Raw genomic sequence first — 26,736 nt, 5'->3', positions numbered from 1 at the left:
CTCTGTTGTGGACCTGATGGAGATAATAACACAATATGGGAATGTTTCTGGATTTAAAGTAAATATACAGAAAACTAAAATTTTGGCTAGAAATATGACAGTTTCACAGAAGGCTCTCTTAGAAGGATTAACTGGATTTGAGATTGTTAAAAGGGTTAAATATCTGGGGGTGATTTTGTCGCCCTCTAATACAAAGCTATATAAAAATAATTATGAAAAACTATGGGGGAAGATTCAAAAAGAACTGGAGAGTTGGCAAAAATTGCAACTGTCTTTGTTGGGACGGATTGCAGCAGTGAAAATGAATGTCCTGCCCAAATTTTTATTTTTGTTTCAAATGATACCGATTCTTAAGAAAGATTCCAACTTGGAGGAATGGCAGCGTGGTATCAATAAATTTGTGTGGGCAGGGAAAAAGCCACGAGTTAAACTTAAGATTATGCAGGATACTCGTGAGAGAGGTGGCCTTAAATTGCCTAATTTTAAATTATATTATGAAGCTGCTGCATTAGTAGGAATAAGCGATTGGATTAATTTGACGCAATTGAGGTTATTAAATCTTGAGGGCCATGATTTGTTGTTTGGCTGGCATGCATATTTGTTGTATGATAAGAAGGTAGATACTGTGTTTAGGATGCATATTTTAAGACAGGCATTGCTGAGAGTTTGGAAGAAGTATAGACATAAGCTAAGCAGCAAGATACCATTGTGGGCAATTCCAAAACACGCAATAGAAAATATACATGCTGGTTTCAAACATGATGTGACTACGTACAAGGAAATTTTAAGCTTGGAAAGGAACGTTTGGTGTTTGAAATCATATAGCCTCTTGCGAGAAGAGAAGGTTGTTCAAACTTGGTTTCAATATATTCAATTACAGGCCAGGTGGAAAGAAGACCAGAAAAATGGATTTACAATGACTGATGAAAATTTGACAAAGCAGATTAGAAATCAGGGACCAGCACATATTAAACGGATATATCTTGCATTGATAGAGATTGACTCGGAAACAGAGCTTGTTAAGGATTGTATGATTAAATGGGCCCAAAGCATCCAGGAAGTTATTACAATGGACACGTGGGAAAAGATTTGGGTGAGAAACGTAAAATTTACTCAAGCTCAAAATCTAAGAGAGAACTTTTACGAAATGTTTTATAGATGGCATCTAGATCCTAAAAAGCTTGCAAGTATGTATCCGAATTATCAGCCTAAATGTTGGAGGTGTGGTGATGAAGATGCAACATATTTTCACATATGGTGGACATGTAAGAAGGTTAAAGCTTTTTGGATAAAAATCTGGTGGAATATGCAGAAGATTTTTAAACAGAGGATAAAGTTTTGTCCGCAACTTTTTTTGCTGGGAATAATTGCAGACGCTACAGTTGTGGACACCAAGCTGATGTTGAACTTAATTACGGCGGCAAGACTTTTGATAGGCCAATATTGGAAGAAAGAGGAGTTGCCGACCATAGAAGAGTGGACTTTAAAGGTTTCTGACCTGGCAGAGATGGCGAAGATTTCGGCCTATTTGAAAGATCATTCGCAAGAACGTTATATTATGGAATGGAGAAAATGGATTGAGTTTATCCAGAACAAGTATAGGGTTAAGAAGTTTTATGTAGCATTCGAATAAGTCTTCTTTCGTTTTTCTTTCTTTTTTTATTCTAGTTTTTTATATATATTTAATATTGTTAACGTGTGTTTTATCCTATATAAGCTAGAGAGTGATGGATTTTAGAACTTATAGTTGTTAGTATATGGTTGTTTATGATTGCCTTTTTATATATATATACCTTGTATTTAGCTCTGGGAAGTCGGGGGGGGGAGGGGGGGGAGGGAGGGGGGGAGGGAGGGAGGTTGGGGGGAGGTAGGGGGGTATAGGGAGGGGGAAGGGGGGTTTTTTAAAGGAAAACTGTATTTTAAAACTTTTCAATAAAAAAAAAACAATAGACCCATCCTCTCAGATGAACAGGCCACATTTACCAGTAGAAAGAAATTTGTAGCATCATAGATTAAAAAAGAAGTAAAGCCTTTTCCCTAGAGACAAAGGTGGATTCTTGAAGAATACACATCCATGAACACATATCCATGTAGTCCTCTTGGCAACAATAGGAAAGTGGATAAACAGGCTTGGAATTTCAGCAGCTGTTGGATAGCTATTTACATGTTTACCAAACTGCTATAGTAAGTTAGAACTATATTGGTCTTATGACTGATGAAAACTTGGTAAAGCAAATTAGAAATCAGGGACAAGCACATATCAAATGGATATATCTTGCATTGATAGAAATTGATTCAGAAACAGAACTTGTTAAAGATTGCATGATAAAGTGGGCTCAGAATATTCAAGAAGTTATTACAATGGACACTTGGGAAAGGATCTGGGTGAGAAATGTAAAATTTACGCAAGCCCAAAATTTAAGAGAGAATTTTTATAAAATGGTTTATAGGTGGCATTTAGATCCCAAAAAGCTAGCAAGTATGTATCCGAACTACCAGCCTAAATGTTGGAGGTGTGGTGGCGAAGACGCAACGTATTTTCACATATGGTGGACCTGTAAAAAGGTTAAAGCATTTTGGATTAAAATCTGGTGGAATATGCAGAAGATATTTAAGAAAAGGATAAAGTTTTGTCCGCAATTGTTTTTATTGGGTATTATTACTGACACTACTGTTGTGGACATTAAGTTGATGTTGAACTTAATTACGGCAGCAAGACTTTTAGTAGGGCAATATTGGAAGAAGGAAGAACTGCTGACTATAGAGGAATGGACTTTAAAAGTTTCCAACCTGGCGGAAATGGCAAAGATCTCGGCGTATTTGAAAGACCATTCGCAACAATGATATGTCCTGGAGTGGAAAAAATGGATTGATTACATCCAGAATAAATATGGGACTAAAAAGTTTCATTTAGCATTTGAATAAGTACTGATGTGATATTTATATTGCTTGTAGTCATTTTATAAGAGCTAAAGTGCAATAGACTTAATAGTTTATTGTTATTAGCATATGGTAGTTTATGTTTGTTTTTTACTTTTATACCTTGTATTTAGCTCTGGGAAGTCAGGGAAGGGGGAAGGGGAGGGGGGAGGGTTGGGTTGGGTAGGGAAGGGGGGTGGGGTGGGGAGGGGTTTTGTTAAAGATAAAATGTATTGAAAAACTTTTCAATAAAAAAAAGAACTATATTGGTCTTTATTAGAACTGTCCTTGTTCTAAAAAAAAAGAAAATAGCATTAGAAAATTGTATATTTTCTCTCTTATGATTTCCACTTTTGGCAAGATAAGATGTATCCAGAACAAGTTGCACCTACAAGTTACCAAAATACCTTTTTCCTCTTGTGGGAAGTCACTCACCCCCCCCCCCAAGGAAATATTAAAAGGGAAGAATATTATATTTCCTCAAAGGATCTTAAAAAGCCAAAAAAGCATGCCCAGTGTTTCTTAATAGCCCCAAGTCTCCCTCCCCCAAGCAGAAACCAGTTCTGTAGAAATGCAGTTCTCATAATCCTTTCAGAAAGACTGGCACCAGGAAGCTTAGAGCTGATGGGATAAGAAAGACAAAGATCCCTAGAATCAACAATCCCTCACACCGAAAAAAATACAACACAGGACATAGTTATCAGCCACACGCACTGGGAAGCAGGATATGACCTTTGGGACATAATAGGATTAACCTACCACTATCAGAATACCAGAAAGGCACACACAGTATTCCAGTCGTGATAGAAGTTCCTGTGTGAATATAAGATTTCTGTGACATAACAGATGCTAAAACTTGAGTCCAAATAATAGCTATCCGGAGGGCCGGTAGTATCTCATAAGCAAAATCCTTTCATATGAAAACAGCCTGTGTGCCAAGCTGGTGAGAAACCATGTAAAGATCTGTTGCTTGAGAGAAACTCTTGCTGTCTACGATTAACAACCAGCTCCTGTTTCAATTCCTATATCAGCCACTAGAGCTTAAATTTAGAGCATGCACCATTCGCAAATGCAATGATACAAAGGGCGGAAGAATAACGTCAATCCTTTCCCTAGTTTAACCTACCACAGCTAAAGCTTTTAAAATATTAGTGAAACTCAGCCAATCCAGACGAGGTTTGCTTCCCTGTACTTGAAATCATACACATAATCCCCAGAGGGAAAGCGGGCTATTTGCCAGTAGTAAGAATGGCGGAGCTAGCGATGTTGGACTACTAGGTGGAGTGAAGGGTTGCTTCGGGGCGTCTTAAGAGTTAGTGGAAAGGTTCCGCAGGATATGCCAGCCTCTCTACGGACGAAAAAAAGTGTGCAGATTAAGCTGGTGAGTAGGTGTAGCTTTCACAAAAAAGATCGAGGGGGAAGACCGCGTTACCTACCGCCTTGATTTTTTTAACCCTGATCTTTGCCATGGGTTCAGATTACAATAACCCCACCAAGAAATGTTCCCACGCCCCTCTTGTTAAACGGGGTTTCGCCAGACGTTAGGCTAAGACGGAGTCTCAAAGCTGAGGAAGCGATCCGGAGAAACAAGAGCCAAGTTATTCGCCTTGCTGCTTATACGGACAGTGTTTTTACCTCCCGAAATATGAGTGAAATACGGTAGGCCGGATGGATCCGGCTCTAAATTATTCTCCGCTTAAGCCGTGCCTAACGGAGACGGAAAGGCACTGCAAGGAGCGATAGGAAGTTTCAGCTCTTGCAGCTGCAGATCTTCGCCGTGTATGCACGTCTGAGACGTGCCCTGCAGAAAAGTCGGAGCCGAGTTGTTCTTTGGCGCAGCTGCATCCCGCCGCCGGCAATGCAGCAGCTAAAATTGATGGCGTTTCCAGAGTTTGCTATCTATCGCCGGTCACTGTTTTCCCTTGGAAAAAAGGCCTGGCTGCCTTAGGGATATTCCCGTGTTACATCCCGAATTACTGAACGCAAGCGAAGACTTTAGGATAAAATAGGCAACCCATATTGCCGCATTACAGTGCGCGTGGGGATTGTTACGGGAAGTTCTGAACAGATTGCCGTGGGTTTCAGCAATGGGTTTCCCTAGTTGGCTAGGTCGTGTCTCCGTTCTCGCAAAGTATTTGCTGAGAGATCCCAGCTTTCTACATATAGAAACATATTCAAATGTCACCCAGCCTTAGTGTAAAGTCGGTATCTGGATTACTTCAGTAAACTATGGTTTAGTATTTTATAAACAAATCTATTTTGATTTCCGACTGATTTTTAAAACAATTTTTTTCAAAATTAACATCTGCTTTAATCTGTCGTTTCGTATAAAGATGAGAATAGTAGCTGAACACGTTCAGACAAGGCTTCTTAAAACTAAATAATGCAGACGTTTGATCCCTAAAATGTGCCTTTATGATGAGAATTCTCAACAGTGCAGTCAATCATATACTACTTTCCTCTCCAAGTTTAGTTTAGCACTTGCGTTTTTAAATGTGTAGTTAGTAAATTGTTTTAAGTGGACTGTTTAGTGTTTCTGGATGTAATTGCTGGCTACAACCAGAGTAGTAAGCAAAATTACTGTTAAACACTATGCTAACTCAATGTGGTTTACTTTAGTTTTTTATGTCTGTGTTGCCTGGGATAGACACTGAATGCTATGTGTAGGTATTTTGAGAATCAGTGGTAGAAATGGTATGTTAATTATAGGTTTCTTCTCACCTTACTTTATTTTGGCAAAATGATTATATTTGATCCTATTTGGAGTGAAATAATTTAAACAATATACCATTTTTTTCAGGGGATGCTTCCCCCCTCATGGCAAATCTATTGACAGTTTTCTGGGACTACAGTAGCTAGTTTCTGGCAAAATTCTAGAGCAGATAATAAAGTGATCAGTTTATAAATACCCGGAAAACAGTGCATTGGTTACTTTTCCCTAAAAAAGCCACATCAACAAACACACCTGAGGTAAACAGAAAAGCACCCCAGACTGCAGCCCCCCTCCCCAAAAAAGAAAGGAGAGTGTATCCTCAAAAGAATCATCCATCTGCAGACCAGACAACAATCCAGGGAGGTATGCTGTCTCCCTGGAGCAAAAATCAAAGATGTGGCTGAGAACCTAACAAAAGTAATTAGGCCCAAAGATTACTACCCCCCCTCCTCCTCCACATTGGGATGAAGGACACAAAAAGCAACCTGAGTACAAAAGTGAGTGATTACAAACAAATACTAGGCAATAAAGTTAAGAAGCTAGGAGCACAAGTAGTGTTCTCATCAGTACTCCCAACGAAAGGCCAACATCCATTGAGGGGAAAAAGAATTTTAGAAATAAACCATTGGCTAAAGGGTTGGTGTCGCCAAGAAAACTTTGGTTTCCTGGATCATAGACTGCATTTCCTACACGAAGGACTCTTGGCAAGGGATGGGCTACACCTCACAAAAACAAGCAAAAATGTATTTGGAAAAAGACTGGCCCAACTTATCAGGAGGGCTTTAAACTAAAACTGAGGGGGGAGGGTGATCAATCTCTAGAATCTCTAGAACCCAAAACCAATCACAAATCCCAAGAAAACAAAAAATGAGGTAGGCAGTGATGAGAAAAAAAATAAAAACTCAAAAGCAATCAGGAGATACATGAAACACACCCATAGACAGGCATAAAAGTCTTAAATGCATATATACAAACGCTCAAAGCTTGGGGAACAAACAGGGCAAACTAGAAGCAATAGTACACGAGGGAGGATATGACTGTTGGCATAACAGAAACCTCGTAGGACGAAACCCATGAATGGAATGGACTGATGGATGGATACAAATTGTTCAAAAGAAACAGGTCTACAAAAAGAGGAGGGGGAGTTGCACTATGTGAAAGAGAACACTATATATCTGCAGAAATGCACATGATCAAAGATAAAATCTCTCCAGAATGTATATCGGTCAATATAAAAAAAAAATATGACATTACCATAGGTGTATATTACAGGCCACCCAACCAATCAGAAGAAATAGATGAGCTCTTTGCCAACCAGATAACCAATGCATGTAAGAAGCATACCACAATAGTAATGGGAGACTTCAACTATCCAGATACCAACTGGGAGACAAACTTTCAGTGAGCGGGAGATCAAACAGATTCCTAACCAACCGAGCCGACAACTTTGTCACCCAAAAGGTGGAGGAGGGAACTAGTTGTAAAGCTGTACTGGAGTTAATCCTTACATATAGAGAAGAAGTGATAGAAGGAATCAAAATTGCCAGAACCTTGGTTGAAAGTGACCACGTCATACTGGAATTTAATATAATGCAAACACTAGCAATAGAAAACAATCCAACCAATGTCCTAAACTTCAAAAGAGCCGACTTTAACAAACTCAGAGAGAACCTAGGAAAGATCCCATGGATGAAAAGCCTAATGGGGAAAACAACCCAAGAAGCATGGCAAACCCTGAAAAATGCGATCAAAAAAGCCCAGGCCAGCACAATACCACTGAGAAAGAAAAACAAGAAATCCAAGAAGAAACCAGCATGGCTGCACAAAGATCTCTATAACAAACTGAAAGACAAAAAGAACAAATACAAAAAAATGGAAAGAGGGGCATATAACCAAGGCCGATTATCAACAGACAGCCAGAACATGCAAAGAAGAAATCAGGAAAGCAAAGGCTCAGAATGAACAGACTCACAACAAAAATCAAGGACAATAAAAAAGTTTCTTTCAACATATTAACAACAAGAAAAAAGTCAAGGAAACTGTAGGCCAGTAAAGAAAGAAGATGGCAAGGAAATTACAGATAACAGGGAGAAAGCAGAGTTGCTTAACTCATACTTTGCGTCAGTCTTCACACAAAAAGAAACTATAGCCCAATATACCAAAAAAACCACTGCAAAAGACATACTAGAAACAAAAATTAAAATAAGCAAGAAAATGGTAAGAGAACACCTATCCAACCTTGACAAATATAAATCACCAGGACCCAACGGATTATATCCCAGAGTTCTGAAAGAGCTGGCAACCTGAGAATTGGGAAAGAGCTGATGTCCCCATCTTCAAGAAAGGAGAAAAAAACGGACCCAGGAAACTACAGACCAATCAGTTTAACATCAATACCTGGGAAGATCCAAGAAAAGATAATCAGAAAATAGATCTGCAAACAACTAGAAGCAAACAAAGTCATAATTAGTAGCCAGCACAGGTTTGTTAAAAGCAGATCATGCCAAACCAATCTTATCTCATTCTTCGATAAAGCAACTAAACTAGTAGACCAGCGAAATGCAGTGGACATAGTATACTTAGATTTCAGTAAGGCATTTGACAAAGTAGACCACAACCTACTCCTTGGTAAGCTAGGAAAAGGTGGAATATAGACAACATCATCACCAGATGGATCTGTGGCTGGCTGACAAAGTGTACTAAACGAGTAGTCCTCAATGGCACTACATCCACATGGAGAGAAGTAGGCAGTGGGGTACCACAAGGTTCCATCTTAGGCCCAGTACTCCTCAATATCTTCATCAATGACTTAGATGAGGGAATTGAAGGAGAACTCATCAAATTTGCAGATGACACCAAACTGACAGGAGTAGCCAACACCCCAGAAGTCTAGCTCAGGATCCAAAAAGATCTTGACAAACTTGAACAATGGGCTCTATCCAATAAAATGCGTTTCAATGTGTAAAAAAGCAAAGGCTTACATTTAGGCAGGAAAAACCAAAGGTACAAATACAGATTGGGCGAGATCTGGCTACAAAACAGTTAACTGTCAGAGGGACCTTGGAGTCCTAATGTATAATCACTTGACTATGAGCCAGCAGTGTGCAGCAGCAACCAAAAAACTAATACAATCCTGGGTTGTATAAACAGAGACATAGAATCAAGATCACGCAAAGTATTAGTACCACTTTATAAAACCCTAGTAAGACCACACCTGGAATACTGCAGCCAAGTTTGGTCACTAGGTCACAAAAAAGCTTTTGAGTGTTTGGAAAAAATTCAGAGAAGAGCAACTAAGATGATCAAAGGCCTGGAGACTAAAACATATGAAGAATGGCTAAGGGGCTTGGGTTTGACTAGTCTAAAGAAAAGAAAAAATAGGGGAGTCATGATAGCAGTATTCCAGTATTTGAGGGGCTGTCACAAAGAAGAGGGGGCCACGTTATTCACAAAAGCACCAGAGGGAAGGATGAGAAACAATCAAAGGCTGATCAAAGAGAGAAGCAACCTGGAATTAAGGAGAAACTTCCTGACAGGGAGGACAATCAACCAGTGGAACAGCTTACCCTCCAGAAATTGTGGATGCTCCATCACTAGAGATTTTAAAGAAGAGATTAGACATTCACCTGTCTGAGATGGTATAGGTTCTCCTGCTTGAGCAGGGGGATGGACTAGAAGACCTCCAAGGTCCCTTCCAGATTCTATTCTATTCTATTCTATTCTATTCTATTCTATTCTATTCTATTCTATTCTATTCTATTCTATTCTATTCTATTCTTCAACATGGGTTTGTAAAAAACAAATATTGCATCCAGTTTTGGTCGCCACAATATGAAAAACATCTTGAAAAGAAAGACTAGGGGTGACATGATAGCAGTGTCCCAATATTTGAAGGGCTGCAACAAAGAAGAGGTGGTCAACCTGTTCTCCAAAGCACCTGAAGGCAGGATGGAAACTAATCAAGGAGAGAACCAAGCTAGAACTAAGAAGAAATTTCCTGACACTTAGAACAATTAATCAGTGGAACAGCTTGCATCCAGAAGTTGTGGGTGCTCCAACACTAGAAGTTTTTAAGAAGAGATTGGACAGTCATTTGTCTGAAATGGTATAGTGTTTCCTGCCTGAGCAGCAGGTTGGAGATCTCCAAGGCCCTTCCAAATCTGTTCTTCTTTGAAGCCTTATCAGATTAATAATTTCATTTTTTACTCCATTAACTTAGTAGATTCTTGGAATGCTAAAAATGTAATACATCTTGATTTCAACAGACATTTGACAAAGTACTTTAGTTATTCTGATGAATAAATTATTGAAGTATTGTGATGGTATGTGAGAATGACCTTGGAAGACGGAAGGAAGATCTGTTGCCTAGACTGAGGGTATTCCTAGTGTCTCCCAACATCATTCCCAAATACTATCACAAGTACAATATAATGTCAATTCAAATAATAGAAATGCCTGTAGACCAGAGGTCCCCAACCTTTTGGGCACCAGGGACCTGTTCTGTGGAGAAAGGTTTTTTTGCAGACCAGAGAGTGTGTGGTTTTGTGTGCTGCCTGCATCCCACGGATGGGGCTTTGCTTGCTTGTGCAGACCGGTTGCTGGCATGCCGTGGCCCGTACTGGTCCATGGACCGGGGGTTGGGAACCCCTGCTCTAGACTACACTTTACTAATTTAGTAATTTACTAGTCTATCCCTGATTTAAAAATAGTACCAAGAAAATGTTTGTAAGTTATTATTCATCACTGACTTCATTTGGTAATGAAGGGTATGCAAGAAACAACCAAACTCAGAGAGTATCGAGGACCCCACAATATTATTCATACAACCTGGAGTGGTGCTAGAGAGTCAGCCCTGGAAACTCTAATATTGCTATTAAGGACATGGCAGTGAAACAGAGAGGATACATTTGAAACTATTACCTATATAACAACCCTATATACAGTAAGTCATAAGGTTAGAAGAGACTTTGGATGTCTTCTAGTCCAACCCTCTGCCCAAGGCCAGACGGATGATTGGATAATGAATATTTTAAAATAGGTTATCAAATTCTGTGAGGCCATAACCCCTCACATTAATAGATTGATGTGTGAACCCACTCCCCCATGTCAGGCAGAGCAGGAACTAGGAGTTTGCACCCAAAAGTGGATCACTATTAGAATGTGCCCCCAGAACCAAGTCCTGCTGTCGGTAACCTTTCAATTGTAGCAACAGCCTCAGCAGGAAGCCCAACTCACCCCAGAGGGCCAGCAAGTAACCCTGTTAGGATCAAACTGTTTGTGCTTGTCTTGGCTTCCTCTTTTTTAGTGCGCAACTGACTTCCTACAGGATAATCCCCTCCTACAAGAAATAGGAGGGATGTAGCACTTGGTCTGCCTGGAATGAATGCAGAAGCTCGGCATCAGGACCCAAGGTGTAGGCAACCTCGGCTCTTATGACTCATGGACTTCAACTCCCAGAATTCCCGAGTCAGCTTACTCGGGAATTCTGGGAGGTGAAGTCCATGAGTCATAAAAGAGCCGAGGTTGCCTACCCCTGCTCTAGGAAGAAGCTGGGAAGAACTACTCTTGAAAGATGGGGGGAGATAAGTCAGCAAAAGCACTTTTATACTGAAAAGCGATCTGTGTAATTCTCTTCATTGAAGGAAAAAAATCATATAATCATATATAGAACAGGTGACATCTGACATAGTAATACTACACCTGGCATTGTAGTTGAAGCTAAATATGTCTCAGTAATATGATGTGATTGCTAAAAAGAGGAATGCAAATTTTACACTCTGTGCTACTTCTGGATCAGTTCTGGCAGACAGTCTTCTTCAAAACTGGTTTATTTCAAGAGCTTAGTCAGCATTTTTCTAATGTGCAAATTTAGCTGGAAATTGAACAGCTGAACTCTACTTTTAGAAAAGCTGAGGCTTGTAGCAATTCTTATTTCTGTTGACTTTTTTGTGACTTAATCATACCGTTATCATACCAAGTTCTGGGTACAAGTCAATGAAAATGAAGGTCCTTGAAATTTAGGTTCAACATTATTTTTAAGAAATTGGGGTTTGGAAATGGAGAGAAAGCTGCGTAGCATGGAAGTATCATTAGGTTGAATCAACAGAAGTACTGTTTCCAAATTACAGAGAACTGTAATTACATTATAATTCGTCATTGGTCATACTCCACTTCAATTAGTGTCCAATTTTGGATATCGCATTTTAAGTAGGATTCAGACAAGCATGAACAGATGCAGAAATGAAAAAAACCAAGGTGATTAGGGGATTTTACGAAATTGAGGCATCTGGGTATTTTTTTTTTCTTTGAAGAAAGTGATTGGGGATCTAATAGCATTTTTCAAACATCTATGTGAGTGTTAACAAAGAAGGAGGCCTAATCCCTATAATTCCAGGATGTTGAGCACAGAATAATAGATTTAAATTAGGAGGACAGACTTCAATTGAAAGTTAGAAAAGATTTCCCAACTATAAGGGTGGTATGAAAGTGCAGGCAATTCTCCAGCAGAAGAGCAATTCTTCCTTAAAGAAAGCAGAACATCCAGGACAATGGCTATCCAATGGCAGATTTTATCCCTTCCATGTAACATTTGTAAAGGCAAACTGGTAGATTTATTCCCCAATAAATAATTGCTTTGTTTTTTGTGGTTTTCACCTGCATTCTTCTCAGAGATTGCAGAAATGATAGACTTGAGTTTATTTAAAACATCTAGGTTTTTTTAAAAAAGTTAAATAAATTTGTTTGCCTAGTGATTTCCCACAGAAAGTATTGATATAAATTGGATTCTCCCCAAAATATTTTTTCTTGATTTTTGTGTTCAAACCTAGGGTATCAGATCAATAGACTGGATCCCCTTGTAGTCTTTAGCAAAATTTTGACTTCTGTAAGTTACAGTATTGCTTGAAGCCACACCAAACAATGTGCACTTGCTAATAGTCTGCATTCTCAATGCAACTCTTTCTTTTTCAGCAGAGGTATTGACCCCATGTTAAAAAAGAAACATAAGTGCATCCTAATATGGACTGTAGTAGCAAATATGTAAGAGCCTTGGTGGAGCAGTGGGCTAATGCCTCCTTAAGTAACATCAGCTGCCTGCAATTAGTGCAGGTTCGCATCCCACCAGGCTCAAGGTTGACTCAGCCTTCCATCCTTCCGAGGTAGGTAAAATGAGGACCCAGATTGTTGGGGGCAATTAAGCTGACTTTGTAATAATGCCGCTTGGGTGTGTGTGTGAAAGCCCTAATAAGCAGACATATACATAGAATGAAGGCTACTGCTAAGCTTGTAAGCCGCCCTGAGTCTTCGGAGAAGGGCGGGATATAAATGGAATTAAAATAAAATAAATAAATAAATAAATAAATAAATAAATAAATAAATAAATAAATATAATAGTTTATTCCTCAGGAGCTGCTGACTTTGCTCAAAGTTTAGTTCCTGTTGCATGATTGTTGAGCAATGGGCAGCTTCTTTGCAATAGGCTTTTGTCTGATCAGGATTTTCAGATTTCCATGGAATGTCCATGTGCAACTTCTTATCACATCGATAATTCCAATGTGGCCCTAATTCCTTTTTGTTTTGTCTCCCTACCAGAAAGTTATACTGTATAAATAAGCTACAGAGCAGCAGAGGGTTTGCTTAGGAGCATCCAATGAGAGACAAGGGGAGAAAGTGGCAAAATGATACAGGTTCCGTCCCTTATGTACTTGTGTGCGAAATTGGGACGCAAGTGTGACAGGGAAGAGCTTCTCTAGTGAAGTTACAATGCCAATGGAAGTGGCATTAAGAAAAACAGCAGCCCAGAAAAGTGGCAACATTGGGTGATACCATCTGTGGTTAGGTGAGGAAGAGGGGGATGGGGAGCCATAAGCATTTTCCTCTCCTAGGTCAGTTCAGTGGGGCTTAATAGAATAGGTCACCTGGGACTCAGAAAAGCATAATATATTGGTTGTAGTAGGGAGAACAAGATGCCTGGTGTTAAAAGATCTGGCTGCCCAGCTATTTAAAGTTTGCCCTGGTTCTTACAGTGATATTAACATGTATATTTTTTAGATATACATTGTGCAAATGGGGGAGGCCTGTCTTTTGAGGAGGAACTGCCACTGTTTGAGCTTAGAGGTTTATCTGGGTGTGAGATAGGGATCTAGTAGATAGACCTAGCCTACCTACACTAAGAGCGGATGGTTCCAATCAGTGGTTAGGAGAGAGGATTGTTCCAGAAGATGTTTTTAGATAAATCTAGATAGTTAATTTTTTTTTAAAAAAATTAACTTACTATATCATCAATTATTTTAATATGAAAGCTTTATGCTGTATTTTTGTGTGCCTCTAAACATCTTAAGATTGTAGCAGTATAGCAGTCTAATAAATAAATGCATTACAAATAGTAAAATTGGTAATATTGACCTGAAAAATGGACCCTGCACCTGTGGGGAAAAATGCTAGGATAATGATTGATGATGATTACCAATAGTAATACTTACATATTACCATGCCTGTATACAGTAGATAAATGTGTGAATTTCAGAGCAAGATTAATTTCCAAAGAAAGACTGTTCTTTAACATATGAGCCATGACGGAGATGGTGGGCAGGAAAAGCCTTTGCCCTTTTCTAATTTGCAACTTAGAGATTCTCCCCACAAGCAACTTTTTCCAAAAAGAATTTTGCTTTGGTTTGGTTTGATTTTCTTCCTTTGGGTCTTCCCGCTTTTTATTCCCTAACTAGACTGATGGAGCAAGCTAAGCCAAAGATACCTTGATTGATGCTATGCTGCAAGAATCATCATGAAAATATGAGGTGCATTTCACGTGGAAGGCCATTTTGAAGGCATGACAGTGTGAAGGCATTTAAACATAACATAAAAAGCATTACTAGGGGATGGGGCAAGCTCCTTCTTTGTTAAGAACAAAGAAAAAATGCAAGTGACATAAATTCTGCAACTTTTAAGACACTGCAGTATTAATTTATTCTGCTTTTATGTAATTTATTTGGTAAAGGGTCTGATCACAATGAATCCTGATTAGCAGCATTCCATCTTCATCCTGTTTTTGAGATAATGTGTGGAGATTCTTGAATAATGCATATTTGTCTCTCTTAGCTGTCTCTAGATAATGCTATTTTTCAGCAGTGATAACAATATTGACATTGATAGAGTTTCCAGCGAAAGATGTTCTACATATCTCCATTGTAACTCATTTGTTATTGATGATATTAAAATATTTTCCTAAATACTTTGGTAGCTAGCAAAGTAGAAAAAACTTAAATTCATTATCTCACCTAACCATGTAGAGTTGTGTAAAGTGTAAAGCACTATGAAGCAGTATAGAAGTCTAAGTTCAATTGCTATTGTTATTACTTGAATTGTAGCTATTTCTGGGATGTAGCATCTGTAACTATACTGGGGTATCTATCTATCTATCTATCTATCTATCTATCTATCTATCTATCTATCTATCTATCTATCATTATTTTTTAAAAAACCTTAGGGTTGATTTTATATACCAAAACAAAAAAGTTCTATCATGTTTTAGAGCAGGGGTGTCAAACTCAATTTCATTGAGGGCCGCATCAGCATTGCAGTTGCCCTTAGGGGACCGGGTGGGTATGGCCAGGGTGGGCATGGCCTACTGGGTGGGCATGGCTAGAGTGCGTATGGCCTACTGGGTGGGCATGGCCAGCTCTACATCGTTCGTCTCAAGGGTGCCTATGGGGGCCTGGGCAGGAGTGGGACAGATCTGGGGATCTCTGGCAGAAGGAGGGTCTCTGAGCCAGGGCCAAGGCAGTGGGGGCCGTTCCCTCACTGTTTCCAGGATGGCTTCGCGGGCCACATGAAATCACTTCGTGGGCCGCATCTGGCCCCCGGGCCTTGTGTTTGACATGTCTGTTTTAGAGCCTAATGTATAACTAAGCTGCAGATTTTGATTAGATCTTGATCCACAGGTAAAAAAATGAAAATTGGGAGAGGAACTTCCGAGCAAGACTCTGATAGCCCAAATCATGCTAAAAATATCACATGTTGATGATCTTCTGGCCACCTTTTTTTAAAAAAAACAAAAACCTCAGGCCTGGCTCATGATACCAAAGATTTAACAAACAATGTTTGGATCTGTTTTCAGAAAAAAGAATGATTAGTTCCTGCAGAGATTATTTGTGCAAAGACTTGGGTTAGACATAAAAATAAAAGACAAAACAAATGGCCATTAATGATAGCCAGCTCTATCCCAGCTGGCATTTAAAGCCTGCCATTCTTGCTGCACCTGATGAAATCTGGCTTCTTGCTCTGAGGTAGAATTTGGCAGTTTTCCTAGATGTATCATCTGTCAAGTGCCAAGGTGTTCATCACTTTATGTTTTATATGAGACTTTATTTTACCGCTAGTCATTATGCTGTTTTTTTAATTGTTTAACTGATTACTTTAGAAAATGCAGTCAAGAGTGGAAACCAATACAATTAGAGTGATATTCTTTTTTCAGAATATCGGTTTGATCTTAAGTTGTTTAAAGCATTTTCCTTAAAGATGGAAAAGAGAAAAATGATTCTTATCCTGTTTCTTTCCTCAGACGGTGTCACAAACATCCATTAACCGATATCATACCTTATTTGGAAGAGGACCTGTCACAGAGTTCTTGTGGTTTTTGGGGTATGTGCAGTGCCCTGAGTAACCATGGACTCCAAGGAGAGGCATCAGGTAGGTATTCTGATCGTGCTTATCTACTGTAGGATGACATTTAATGCTTGTTACTTATTTCATTAGAATTTAGGCCTATCAAGTGTGAGCTAGTAACTTTGGAGGATAGAATAAAGGCATATAATTAGCATTTACACACTGCTAAAACTCTTCTGCTTGTTTTATTGTAATGTTCAATTGAGCAAAATAGTTCATCATAGAGGGCAACAATTTTTTGAATCAATGTACCTCAAATGGGCTGAGAAATGTGCCCCAGATCCAGAAAATCCAGTTCCCATTGGATTGAAATTTGGCAAGTTGGGGCTCTCAATGTTGCCATACCACTGCATTGCTGTGGCCAGCCATGGACATGTAATCATCATTTCCAATGATTTCTACCAGCTTCCTATAAGGAAAGTCAGTGGAGAAGTTGGCAGGAAGTTGGAAATTGCTCCTAATACCATTGCTTTAAGGAAATATCTCTGAACTGATGACCCAATACTTCATGGGTTCTCTAGCTAAATAATAATAATAATAATAATAATAATAATAATAATAATAATAATAATAATAATAATAATAATAATAATAATAATAATAAAGTTGGAAGGGACCTTGGAGGTCATCTAGTCCAACCCCCTGCTCAGGCAGGAAACCTTATACCTTTTCAGGCAAATGGCTGTCCAGTCTCTTCTTAAAAACCTCCAGTGTTGGAGCATTCACCACCTCTGGAGGCAGGTTGTTCCACTGGTTAATTGTTCTAACTGTCAGGAAGTTTCTCCTTAGTTCTAGGTTGCTTCTCTCCTTGACTAGTTTCCATCCGTTGCTTCTGATTCATGCTCTACCATAATTTATTTTGTTGTGCAACCCCAAAGTCTGCTTCTATTTCCTCTTTTTAATTTCTGCATTTTAAATTTCTAATTTAATGTGTAAAAACACCTTTTAGTTACTACTACTCTTAAAATATATGGAATAGAAATTTCTGGGCCAGTCTTGTGCCACAGATCTACCCTTATTTTTGATCTGTATCTGTTTACTTGTGGTTAATTGGATGTATTTTAAGTAGATTTCAGTGGGAAAATAGTTGAGTAATTAAGTATTTTTCATCATTTTAGTTTCCATTGATAACAATGTGGAAAATGAATAAAGGTTACTAATGTGTTTGTGAGGCAGAATCAAATGTAACCTAAACCAGTGATTTCTATACAGATAGTCTTCATTTAGTGACTGAGTCATTTAGTGACCAAGTAATCTGGATGACCATAAAATGGCAGCAGAGATGTAGAAAACTCTTTTAATCTATATTTTTGCTTCCTGGAGCTGGTAGCCCTAACCAGAAATAAGCTTTTAAGGCCAGGCAAAGGGATGCTGGGGAAGTATATATCAGAATTAAGCTTAGTTGTAAGTATAGTTTCCATGGCTTTTAATCTGCATCATTCTACAAATTAATTTGCTCAGAATGCTGATAGGAAGGAAGAGCTATGAAGCTGTTCCTACTTGAAATTGATATTCCTACATCCCCTATATTAAACCAATTCCAGACTGGCAGCTTATAAAACCGATTGTATGATTTACGTTGTGGACTTCCACTTTGAGCCTTGCTGTTGCAAGAGTCAGGCTAAAGGCACCTCTTGTGATTAATAGCATGAAGATACAGCAACCCCTTATTAACAGGGTAAATTGGATCTAACTTTTCATTGGACCAATCAGGAAAGTCTTCACTTGCCCCCATGCAGCCCACTTTAATTTTCAGTTAAAGTGGAAATAGAACTGCTAAGATGTTTTAGCGTCCTGCTGTTTTGTTCTTTGTTTCTTTATTTAATGAGAAGTTTATCTGCAGTTGCTGTCTGGCAATATGGGATATTGCCTCAGGACAATTGGAGAAAGAGAGACAAGAATAGAAATCACAATCTTGTCACTAACACTTCCCTCATCTGGAGTCACAAGCAATGTTGAGAGATCTTTGTTGGATCAAAAGAGGATGTAGTTCCAGCAATAGCATATCCCTGTCTCCTTTCTTCAAAGAGGTGAGAAGGCTAGATAGGTTGAGGAGGGGCATAGGAAGGAGGAGAGAAGAAATTGTGATGGGCAAAGGGAAGTGTGATAGAAGACAGGTGGATCTTTACAGGTAACCAGCAACATATGACTCGTTGCTTAGGAACCAAGTTATGACAGCAAATGCTACTTAAGACCTAACAACCATGCCCCCCACAGTCAAGTGAGCATATTTTGGATGGTTGGCAACTGACCTGCATTTATGGCAATTTGCAGCATCCCATGGTTACATGATTTACAACGTTTTAGCCAAAACTGGCATTTACTTCTGATTTTCAGCAAAAACTCTCCATGGACAATAATGGACAGACTATTATTACTGTAAATTAAGGACTGCTGGGGAAAAGAGGTTAGAAACTTGCAGCCATTTTCTACTTCCAGACTCCAAATCTCAATTCAAGAGGCAGGTAGATGGATTGTTGAGAACCTTGAGTTCAAGGTGATGTGATTATATGTGCCAATTCTGTTTGTAATAAATGCATCCTCATCCATGACATGATCAGCCTTGATTTGATCATAAATGAGAGGCCACACTTGCATGCATTACCAGACCTGAGTGAGTGAGGATGGGGGAATTCTCCTGTCTAAGATATATGCTCACTTGGGTTTCAGGCATTGAATCAGTCTGATGGATATAATGTTGAGGGAGGCTGATACAAATTATTATTTGACCATACATTTTTGATTTGGCTGTATAAAAAACAAGGCAATAGCCTTTATTCTAGTAACAAGTTGATTTGGTTATCACAAGGCCATCCTTACATCTCTCCCTGAGATGTTTTGCAATTCGTATGAATATCAGAACCTGTACCTGATGTGGCTCTCCATTATATTAATAGATACAGGGAGTGCAGAATTATTAGGCAAGTTGTATTTTTGAGGATTAATTTTATTATTGAACAACAACCATGTTCTCAATGAACCCAAAAAACTCATTAATATCAAAGCTGAATATTTTTGGAAGTAGTTTTTAGTTTGTTTTTAGTTATAGCTATTTTAGGGGGATATCTGTGTGTGCAGGTGACTATTACTGTGCATAATTATTAGGCAACTTAACAAAAAACAAATATATACCCATTTCAATTATTTATTTTTACCAGTGAAACCAATATAACATCTCAACATTCACAAATATACATTTCTGACATTCAAAAACATAACAAAAACAAATCAGTGACCAATATAGCCACCTTTCTTTGCAAGGACACTCAAAAGCCTGCCATCCATGGATTCTGTCAGTGTTTTGATCTGTTCACCATCAACATTGCGTGCAGCAGCAACCACAGCCTCCCAGACACTGTTCAGAGAGGTGTACTGTTTTCCCTCCTTGTAAATCTCACATTTGATGATGGACCACAGGTTCTCAATGGGGTTCAGATCAGGTGAACAAGGAGGCCATGTCATTAGATTTCCTTCTTTTATACCCTTTCTTGCCAGCCACGCTGTGGAGTACTTGGACGCGTGTGATGGAGCATTGTCCTGCATGAAAATCATGTTTTTCTTGAAGGATGCAGACTTCTTCCTGTACCACTGCTTGAAGAAGGTGTCTTCCAGAAACTGGCAGTAGGACTGGGAGTTGAGCTTGACTCCATCCTCAACCCGAAAAGGCCCCACAAGCTCATCTTTGATGATACCAGCCCAAACCAGTACTCCACCTCCACCTTGCTGGCGTCTGAGTCGGACTGGAGCTCTCTGCCCTTTACCAATCCAGCCACGGGCCCATCCATCTGGCCCATCAAGACTCACTCTCATTTCATCAGTCCATAAAACCTTAGAAAAATCAGTCTTGAGATATTTCTTGGCCCAGTCTTGACGTTTCAGCTTGTGTGTCTTGTTCAGTGGTGGTCGTCTTTCAGCCTTTCTTACCTTGGCCATGTCTCTGAGTATTGCACACCTTGTGCTTTTGGGCACTCCAGTGATGTTGCAGCTCTGAAATATGGCCAAACTGGTGGCAAGTGGCATCTTGGCAGCTGCACGCTTGACTTTTCTCAGTTCATGGGCAGTTATTTTGCGCCTTGGTTTCTCCACACGCTTCTTGCGACCCTGTTGACTATTTTGAATGAAACGCTTGATTGTTCGATGATCACGCTTCAGAAGCTTTGCAATTTTAAGAGTGCTGCATCCCTCTGCAAGATATCTCACTATTTTTGACTTTTCTGAGCCTGTCAAGTCCTTCTTTTGACCCATTTTGCCAAAGGAAAGGAAGTTGCCTAATAATTATGCACACCTGATACAGGGTGTTGATGTCATTAGACCACACCCCTTCTCATTACAGAGATGCACATCACCTAATATGCTTAATTGGTAGTAGGCTTTCGAGCCTATACAGCTTGGAGTAAGACAACATGCATAAAGAGGATGATGTGGTCAAAATACTCATTTGCCTAATAATTCTGCACTCCCTGTATATGCATAAATCATAGTTGCATGATTTCTAATTTGAGGCCATGAAGATTAGGGGAATTCCAGGAATGTATGCTTTCTTCCTGAGTCATAGATGCATATGCTATTGAATTATGCAGTTCTTTTGTTCTAACTGAGCAGCCTCAGGAGCAACATTCCAATGAAGCTAACAAAGCTAACCAAAAAATGGTTCGGTGACCAACTTTAATACTGATCAGCAGTGCTTTTTTTGTAAAAGAAAAAGGTGGCAGAACTCACACATGTCATACAACCCGCCTTGCCTACCCTACAAGGTTTCATCCAAAAAAGGTGCCGGAACTCCGTTCTGAGCGTTCTATGAGAAAAAAAACCCTGCTGATCAGTAGGATTCTTAATTTCTGTTCCTTGAAGAAATGTTTTTATTAGTTCAGTCTTGTGGTGCATGTTTGTGTTTGAAAATTGACTGAAATGGAAGGATTTTTTTTTTTGTATAATACGAGGCAAATTTGTACAGGGACCAACCACACATGCACTCACTCAAGTTATTGATGGCAATTTTCATTAGTAATTATACTTTCCCAACATAAATGGCATTTCTCAATGACAAATGTTTCTTGATAAGTATTTTGAGTGCAGATACTTTCAGATTCTGCTAGGAATAAAATTTCCCCCTGGGCATTAAAGGAGTTTCTTCGTTGCATAAATTATGAAAGTATTTTGTATAATTGCTTTTAGCGTGTCTCAGTTTGGATTTTAAACTCATTGTTTAACCTTAGTTAATGTAATTAATAGCTATACATCTGCATAGGTATCAGTCATGGTTCTTCATTCACTCAATTATTTTAAAATCCTGGCTAATGAATACTGTATGACTGTGTATATCACTGACTTGTGAACCAGTTAGCAGAATGCCGTCTTCCTATTTCGTCTTTGCCATGTACTGTCATACTTCTGCTGCCTTAAACACAGGCAAGTTGCTTGTTGCTTTTTCTGCTCTTATTGTGGTAATATGCCATCCAATCTTCCTCATCTCTCTTTCCTTTTCTTCAAACTGAAAATATCATTTTCCCTTCCCTTTCCTTTTTTAAAAAAAATACAAATTTAAAATTACAATCTGGGGGAATCAGAAGAAAAGAAATAAGCAAAACAGAAAGAAGATAGAAAATAAATTTACAGTATAAAACTGAATGAAAATGTTGAAGTAACATATTAGATCAGATCTACTGTAAAAGTGATGAAGACCATTATTAAAATATTTATTAAACAGTATTTAACAAAGGTAGCCAGTATAATGAGACTCATAAGTAAAATAAATAATTGAGTTACCATTTGAGGTAAAATGTTCTACATTTCTATCTTTTTTTAGCAATGTTTTTATTAAGTTTCAGCAAAGGGTAAAATACAAAAAGCAAAAAAAGAAGTGTTAAGGAAAAGAGAGGTTAAAGAAAAATCAGGTGTACAAAAAGAAAGAGAAAAAGGAAAAAGAGAAAAAGGAAAAAGAGAAGAAATTCCAACTTTATTTGGTACAGATACAGATATAAAGTACATGAATCCCTTATTCAAAAATTAAAAATACATAGTATTTTTGTATTTATAAACAGTTCTATGATCAAATCCCAAAACTGAATGTTTTTTTTTTAGTTCTTTTAGTTTCTAGCAAGAAGTCCAAGTTGGTTTCCAAGCAAAAATAATGTTAGAGACAAAGTCTTTCCTTTAATCAACAGTCAGTTTCACTATCTCAGCCAATTCCATTAGCTTCGGCATTCATTCTTCCATTGTAGGAATTGTAAATCTTTCCATCTCTGTGCATACAAAAGTCTTGCTGCTATTATCTTATAGAGAAACAAAGTCCCATATTTTCTTTCTGTCTGTTTATCAATTAAATCTAAAAGGGAAAAAAGTGTTCTGTCCTTCCATCAAGTCATGCAAGACTAATAAATTAAAGCCTTATATTAAAAGAAACCCACATTTTCAATGCTATAAAAATCTATAACTGAAATTATAGCCTATGAATGATTTCAAAAGTGAATTAAATTTTAAATCAGATTTATTTTTTAAATATGAAATTATTGATATTAATGCATATTCTCATTTGTCTTAAGAGGAAATTCTATGTGAGTAACCAGTAAAACACATAAATATGGTAACTTATCATACAGTATACAGATTTCCATAGATTTTGTAGAAATGTTACGTAAGTTTGCTGATTAATAGAAAAATAACTGATAGTAAAGGGAATCTTTAAGATTTGTTTCATTCTGTAATAATATTTCAGATATTGCCGCCAAGTATGAAAGATGAATTGATGAAAGATAAACCAAATGAATAAAAAAGTTTTGTTTTATTCTATAATTAATCATTTTTCAGACATTGCCAAAAAATATTATCTTTTATTGGAATATCAAAGAGTGATCTAACTAGATTACTGTATTTCCAAATATTTTCAGAAAACAAATTATATGTTTAGCAACTGCTTTATACAGTGACCATTCATAGTTATGACGGTGATGAAAAACTAACTTTGCAAACAATTCTCACATTTATGACTTTTGCAGGTCTGTAAAGCAAAGGAAAGCTGAAGTAAGATTATTAGCATAGTTGTGGTTTCACTTAGCAACTCCTCTTTTTCTTTTTTTATTGAAAAGTTTTACAGTACATTTTAAGCATATACTCCTTCCCTCCCCCTCCCCCACATCCCCTCCCTCCCCCCCCCCCCCAACTTCCCAGAGCTGAATACAGGGCATTGCCTCTAACAAACTTAAGCTAAATTATGCTAACCAACTATAAATACACTTTAAATCCTATCACACTTTAACTCTCCTTAAACATAAGTAAATAATAATACATTTTATAATTCTAATATTCATTCATATGCTAGATGAAATTTTTTAGTCCCATATTTATTCTGAATATAATCAATCCATCTTCTCCATTTCGAGATATATCTCTGTTGCGATTGTTCTTTCAAATATGCCGAGATTTTTGCCATTTCTGCCAAGTTTGAAACTTTTAGAGTCCACTCTTCTACAGTAGGCAGTTCCTCCTTCTTCCAATATTGCGAAACCAAAAGTCTTGCTGCCGTTATTAAATTCAACATCAATTTAGTTTCTGTAACAGTACAATCAGTAATAATACCCAGTAGAAATAGCTGTGGAGTAAACCTTATCTTTTTCTTAAATATCTTCTGCATATTCCACCAAATTTTAATCCAGAAAGTTTTAACTTTTTTACAAGTCCACCACATACGTTGCGTCCTCACAACCATACCTCCAACATTTAGGCTGATAATTTGGATACATACATGCTAATTTTTTAGGATCTAAGTGCCATCTATAAAACATTTTATAAAAATTCTCTCTTAAATTTTGTGCCTGAGTAAATTTTACATTCCTGACCCAATTTTCCCCCCAAACATTATTGGCTCTTGAATATTCTGGGCCCATTTTATCATACAATCTTTAACAAGTTCCATTTCTGAATCTATTTCTATCAATGCATTATATATCCTTCTTATATGTGCTTGACTTTGATCTCTAATTTATTTTACCAGATTTTCATCTGTTGTTGAAATGCCAATTTTCTGATCTTCTTTCCATCTAGCTTGTATCTGGCCATACTGAAACCAAGTTTGTACTATTTTCCCTTCTTTTAAAATGTTAAATGGCTTTAATTGCCATACATTCATTTCCAATCTGAGAATATCTTTATATGTAGTCACATCATGTTTAAATCCCAGACTTATATTTTCTATCGCAAGCTTAGGTATTGCCCAAATTCGTATTTTATAATTTAACTTGTATCAGTATTTTTTCCAAACTCGCAATAGGGCATCCCTTAATATATGTGTCTTAAAGATATTATCCACCTTTTTATGATACAATAAATATGCATGCCAACCATATAATAAATCACATCCCTCAATATTCAATAATCTTCCTTCTGTTAAATTAAACCAATTACTAATTGACGATAAAGCCGCAGCCTCATAATATAATTTAAAGTTGGGCATTTTAAGACCACCTCTTTCAAGTATATCTTGCATTATCTTAAGTTTTACTCTCGGTCTTTTCCCTGCCCAAATGAATTTATTAATACCTTTCTGCCATTCCTTCAAATTTGAATCATTTTTAAGTATAGGTATTATTTGAAACAAAAATAAAAATTTTGGTAAAACATTCATTTTAACTGCTGCAATTCTTCCCAATAAAGACAGTTGTAATTTTTTCCAAGTATCTAATTCTTTTTGTATTTTTAACCATAACAATTCATAATTATTTTTATATAATTTCACATTTGAATCTGAAAGATATACCCCCAAATATTTAATCTTTTTAACTATTTCAAATCCTGTTAATTTTTCTAAGACTACCTTTTGTTCTGTAGTCATATTTTTAGACAAAATTTTAATTTTTTGCCTATTAACCTTAAATCCAGAAACTTGTCCATATTGCAAAATTATTCCCATTAAATCTATAACCGACTGAGTCGGTTGACCTAATATAATAACCAAGTCATCTGCAAACGCTCTCAATCTATAATCTTGATCTTTAATTAGCAACTCCTCTTTAGTGACCAAGTTGCTGGCCCCAGTTATGCTTGCTAAATGAAGTCAACCTTTATCTGTTTTGGCAATCAGCACAGGAGTAACATAGCAGTGATAAAACATCTTGATTCAATTTCCTTTGTGATGAATCAAGATAAATGTATTGTTGAAGCAAAAGTCTTCATCAGGGTCTAATTGAAGCCGGGAATAAACAACATGGCCACTACTTTAGAAAGAAGGTTGCAGTTTATTGAAGAGGAGAGCCAGACAGAAAGATGGCTCTGAAAGAAAAGAGTGAGAGCACATGTAGGAAGTGGGTTTTTATACCCTCTGTGGCTGTTGAGGTTGTTTCCTGTTCCTGTTTGAGGCTTTGTATTTCCTGTGTCATGTACTTTGACCTGAGTCTGAGTGTGCCCCTTTAGCATCTGTGGGTTAATCCCATTATGTCCTGTCTTAGAGTTTGGGTGGGGTATGTAGATTTTAGGTGTCTTTGTCTTCCTAAGCCTCTAACTGGAGGGCTCCAAACCTTCCTGAATGGATTATTACATCTGCATTTCTACAGAGCTGGTTTCTGCTTGGGGGAGGGAGACTTGAGGCTATTAAGAAAAACTGGGCATGCTTTTCTGCCTTTTAAGATCCTTTGAGGAAATATAATATTCTGCCCTTTTAATATTTCCTTCTGTGGGGAGGCTGACTTCCCACAGTATAATTATCGTCCTTTGATAGTCCCATTGTTGCATATTGATTGTCCTATTTAGATTATACAAATAATAATAATAATAATAATAATAATAATAATAATAATAATAATAATAATAATAATAATAATAATAAAGTTGGAAGGGACCTTGGAGGTCATCTAGTCCAACCCCCTGCTCAGGCAGGAAACCTTATACCATTTCAGGCAAATGGCTGCTAACTGTCAGGAAGTTTCTCCTTAGTTCTAGGTTGCTTCTCTCCTTGACTAGTTTCCATCCGTTGCTTCTTGTCCTGCTTTCAGGTGCTTTGGAGAATAGCTTGACTCCCTCTTCTTTGTGGTAGCCCCTGAGATATTGGAACACTGCTATCATGTCACCCCTCACCCTTCTCTTCATTAAACTACACATACCCAATTCCAGCAACCGTTCCCTATATGTTTTAGCCTCCAGCCCCCTAATCATCTTTGTTGCTCTTCTCTGTACCCTTTCTAGAGTCTCGACATCTTTTTTACATCGTGACCAAAACTGGATGCAGTATTCCAGGTGTGGCCTTACCAAAGCATTGTAAAGTGGTATTAGTACTTCACTTGATCTTGATTCTATCCCTCTGTTAATGCAGCCTAGCACTGTGTTGGCTTTTTTGGCAGCTGCAGCACACTGCTGGCTCATATTGAAGTGATTGTCTACTAAAAGTCCGAGATCCCTCTCACAGTTACTACTATTGAGCAAGGTACCACCTATACTATACCTATGCATTTGAT

The 26,736-nt window shown here is 37.9% G+C and overlaps 1 protein-coding gene across 1 annotated transcript in view; it reads left to right on the top strand.

Moving 5' to 3' along the window:
• Positions 1-4,169: 4,169 nt before the first annotated feature.
• Positions 4,170-26,736, top strand: part of TMEM94 (transmembrane protein 94) — a 98,072-nt gene continuing 75,505 nt past the window's right edge. The window contains exons 1-2 of the mRNA XM_083351373.1: positions 4,170-4,300; positions 16,191-16,318. Of these exons, the coding sequence (XP_083207499.1) occupies positions 16,295-16,318 (24 nt within the window). The 5' untranslated portion in view covers positions 4,170-4,300; positions 16,191-16,294. The remainder of the gene's footprint in view (positions 4,301-16,190; positions 16,319-26,736) is intronic.

This window comes from Vipera ursinii (genome assembly GCF_947247035.1).
Source record: "Vipera ursinii genome assembly, chromosome: 2".
Lineage (NCBI taxonomy): Eukaryota > Metazoa > Chordata > Lepidosauria > Squamata > Viperidae > Vipera > Vipera ursinii.
The sequence above is the reverse complement of the archived record's forward strand: the minus strand, read 5'-3'. Positions and strand labels throughout refer to the sequence as shown.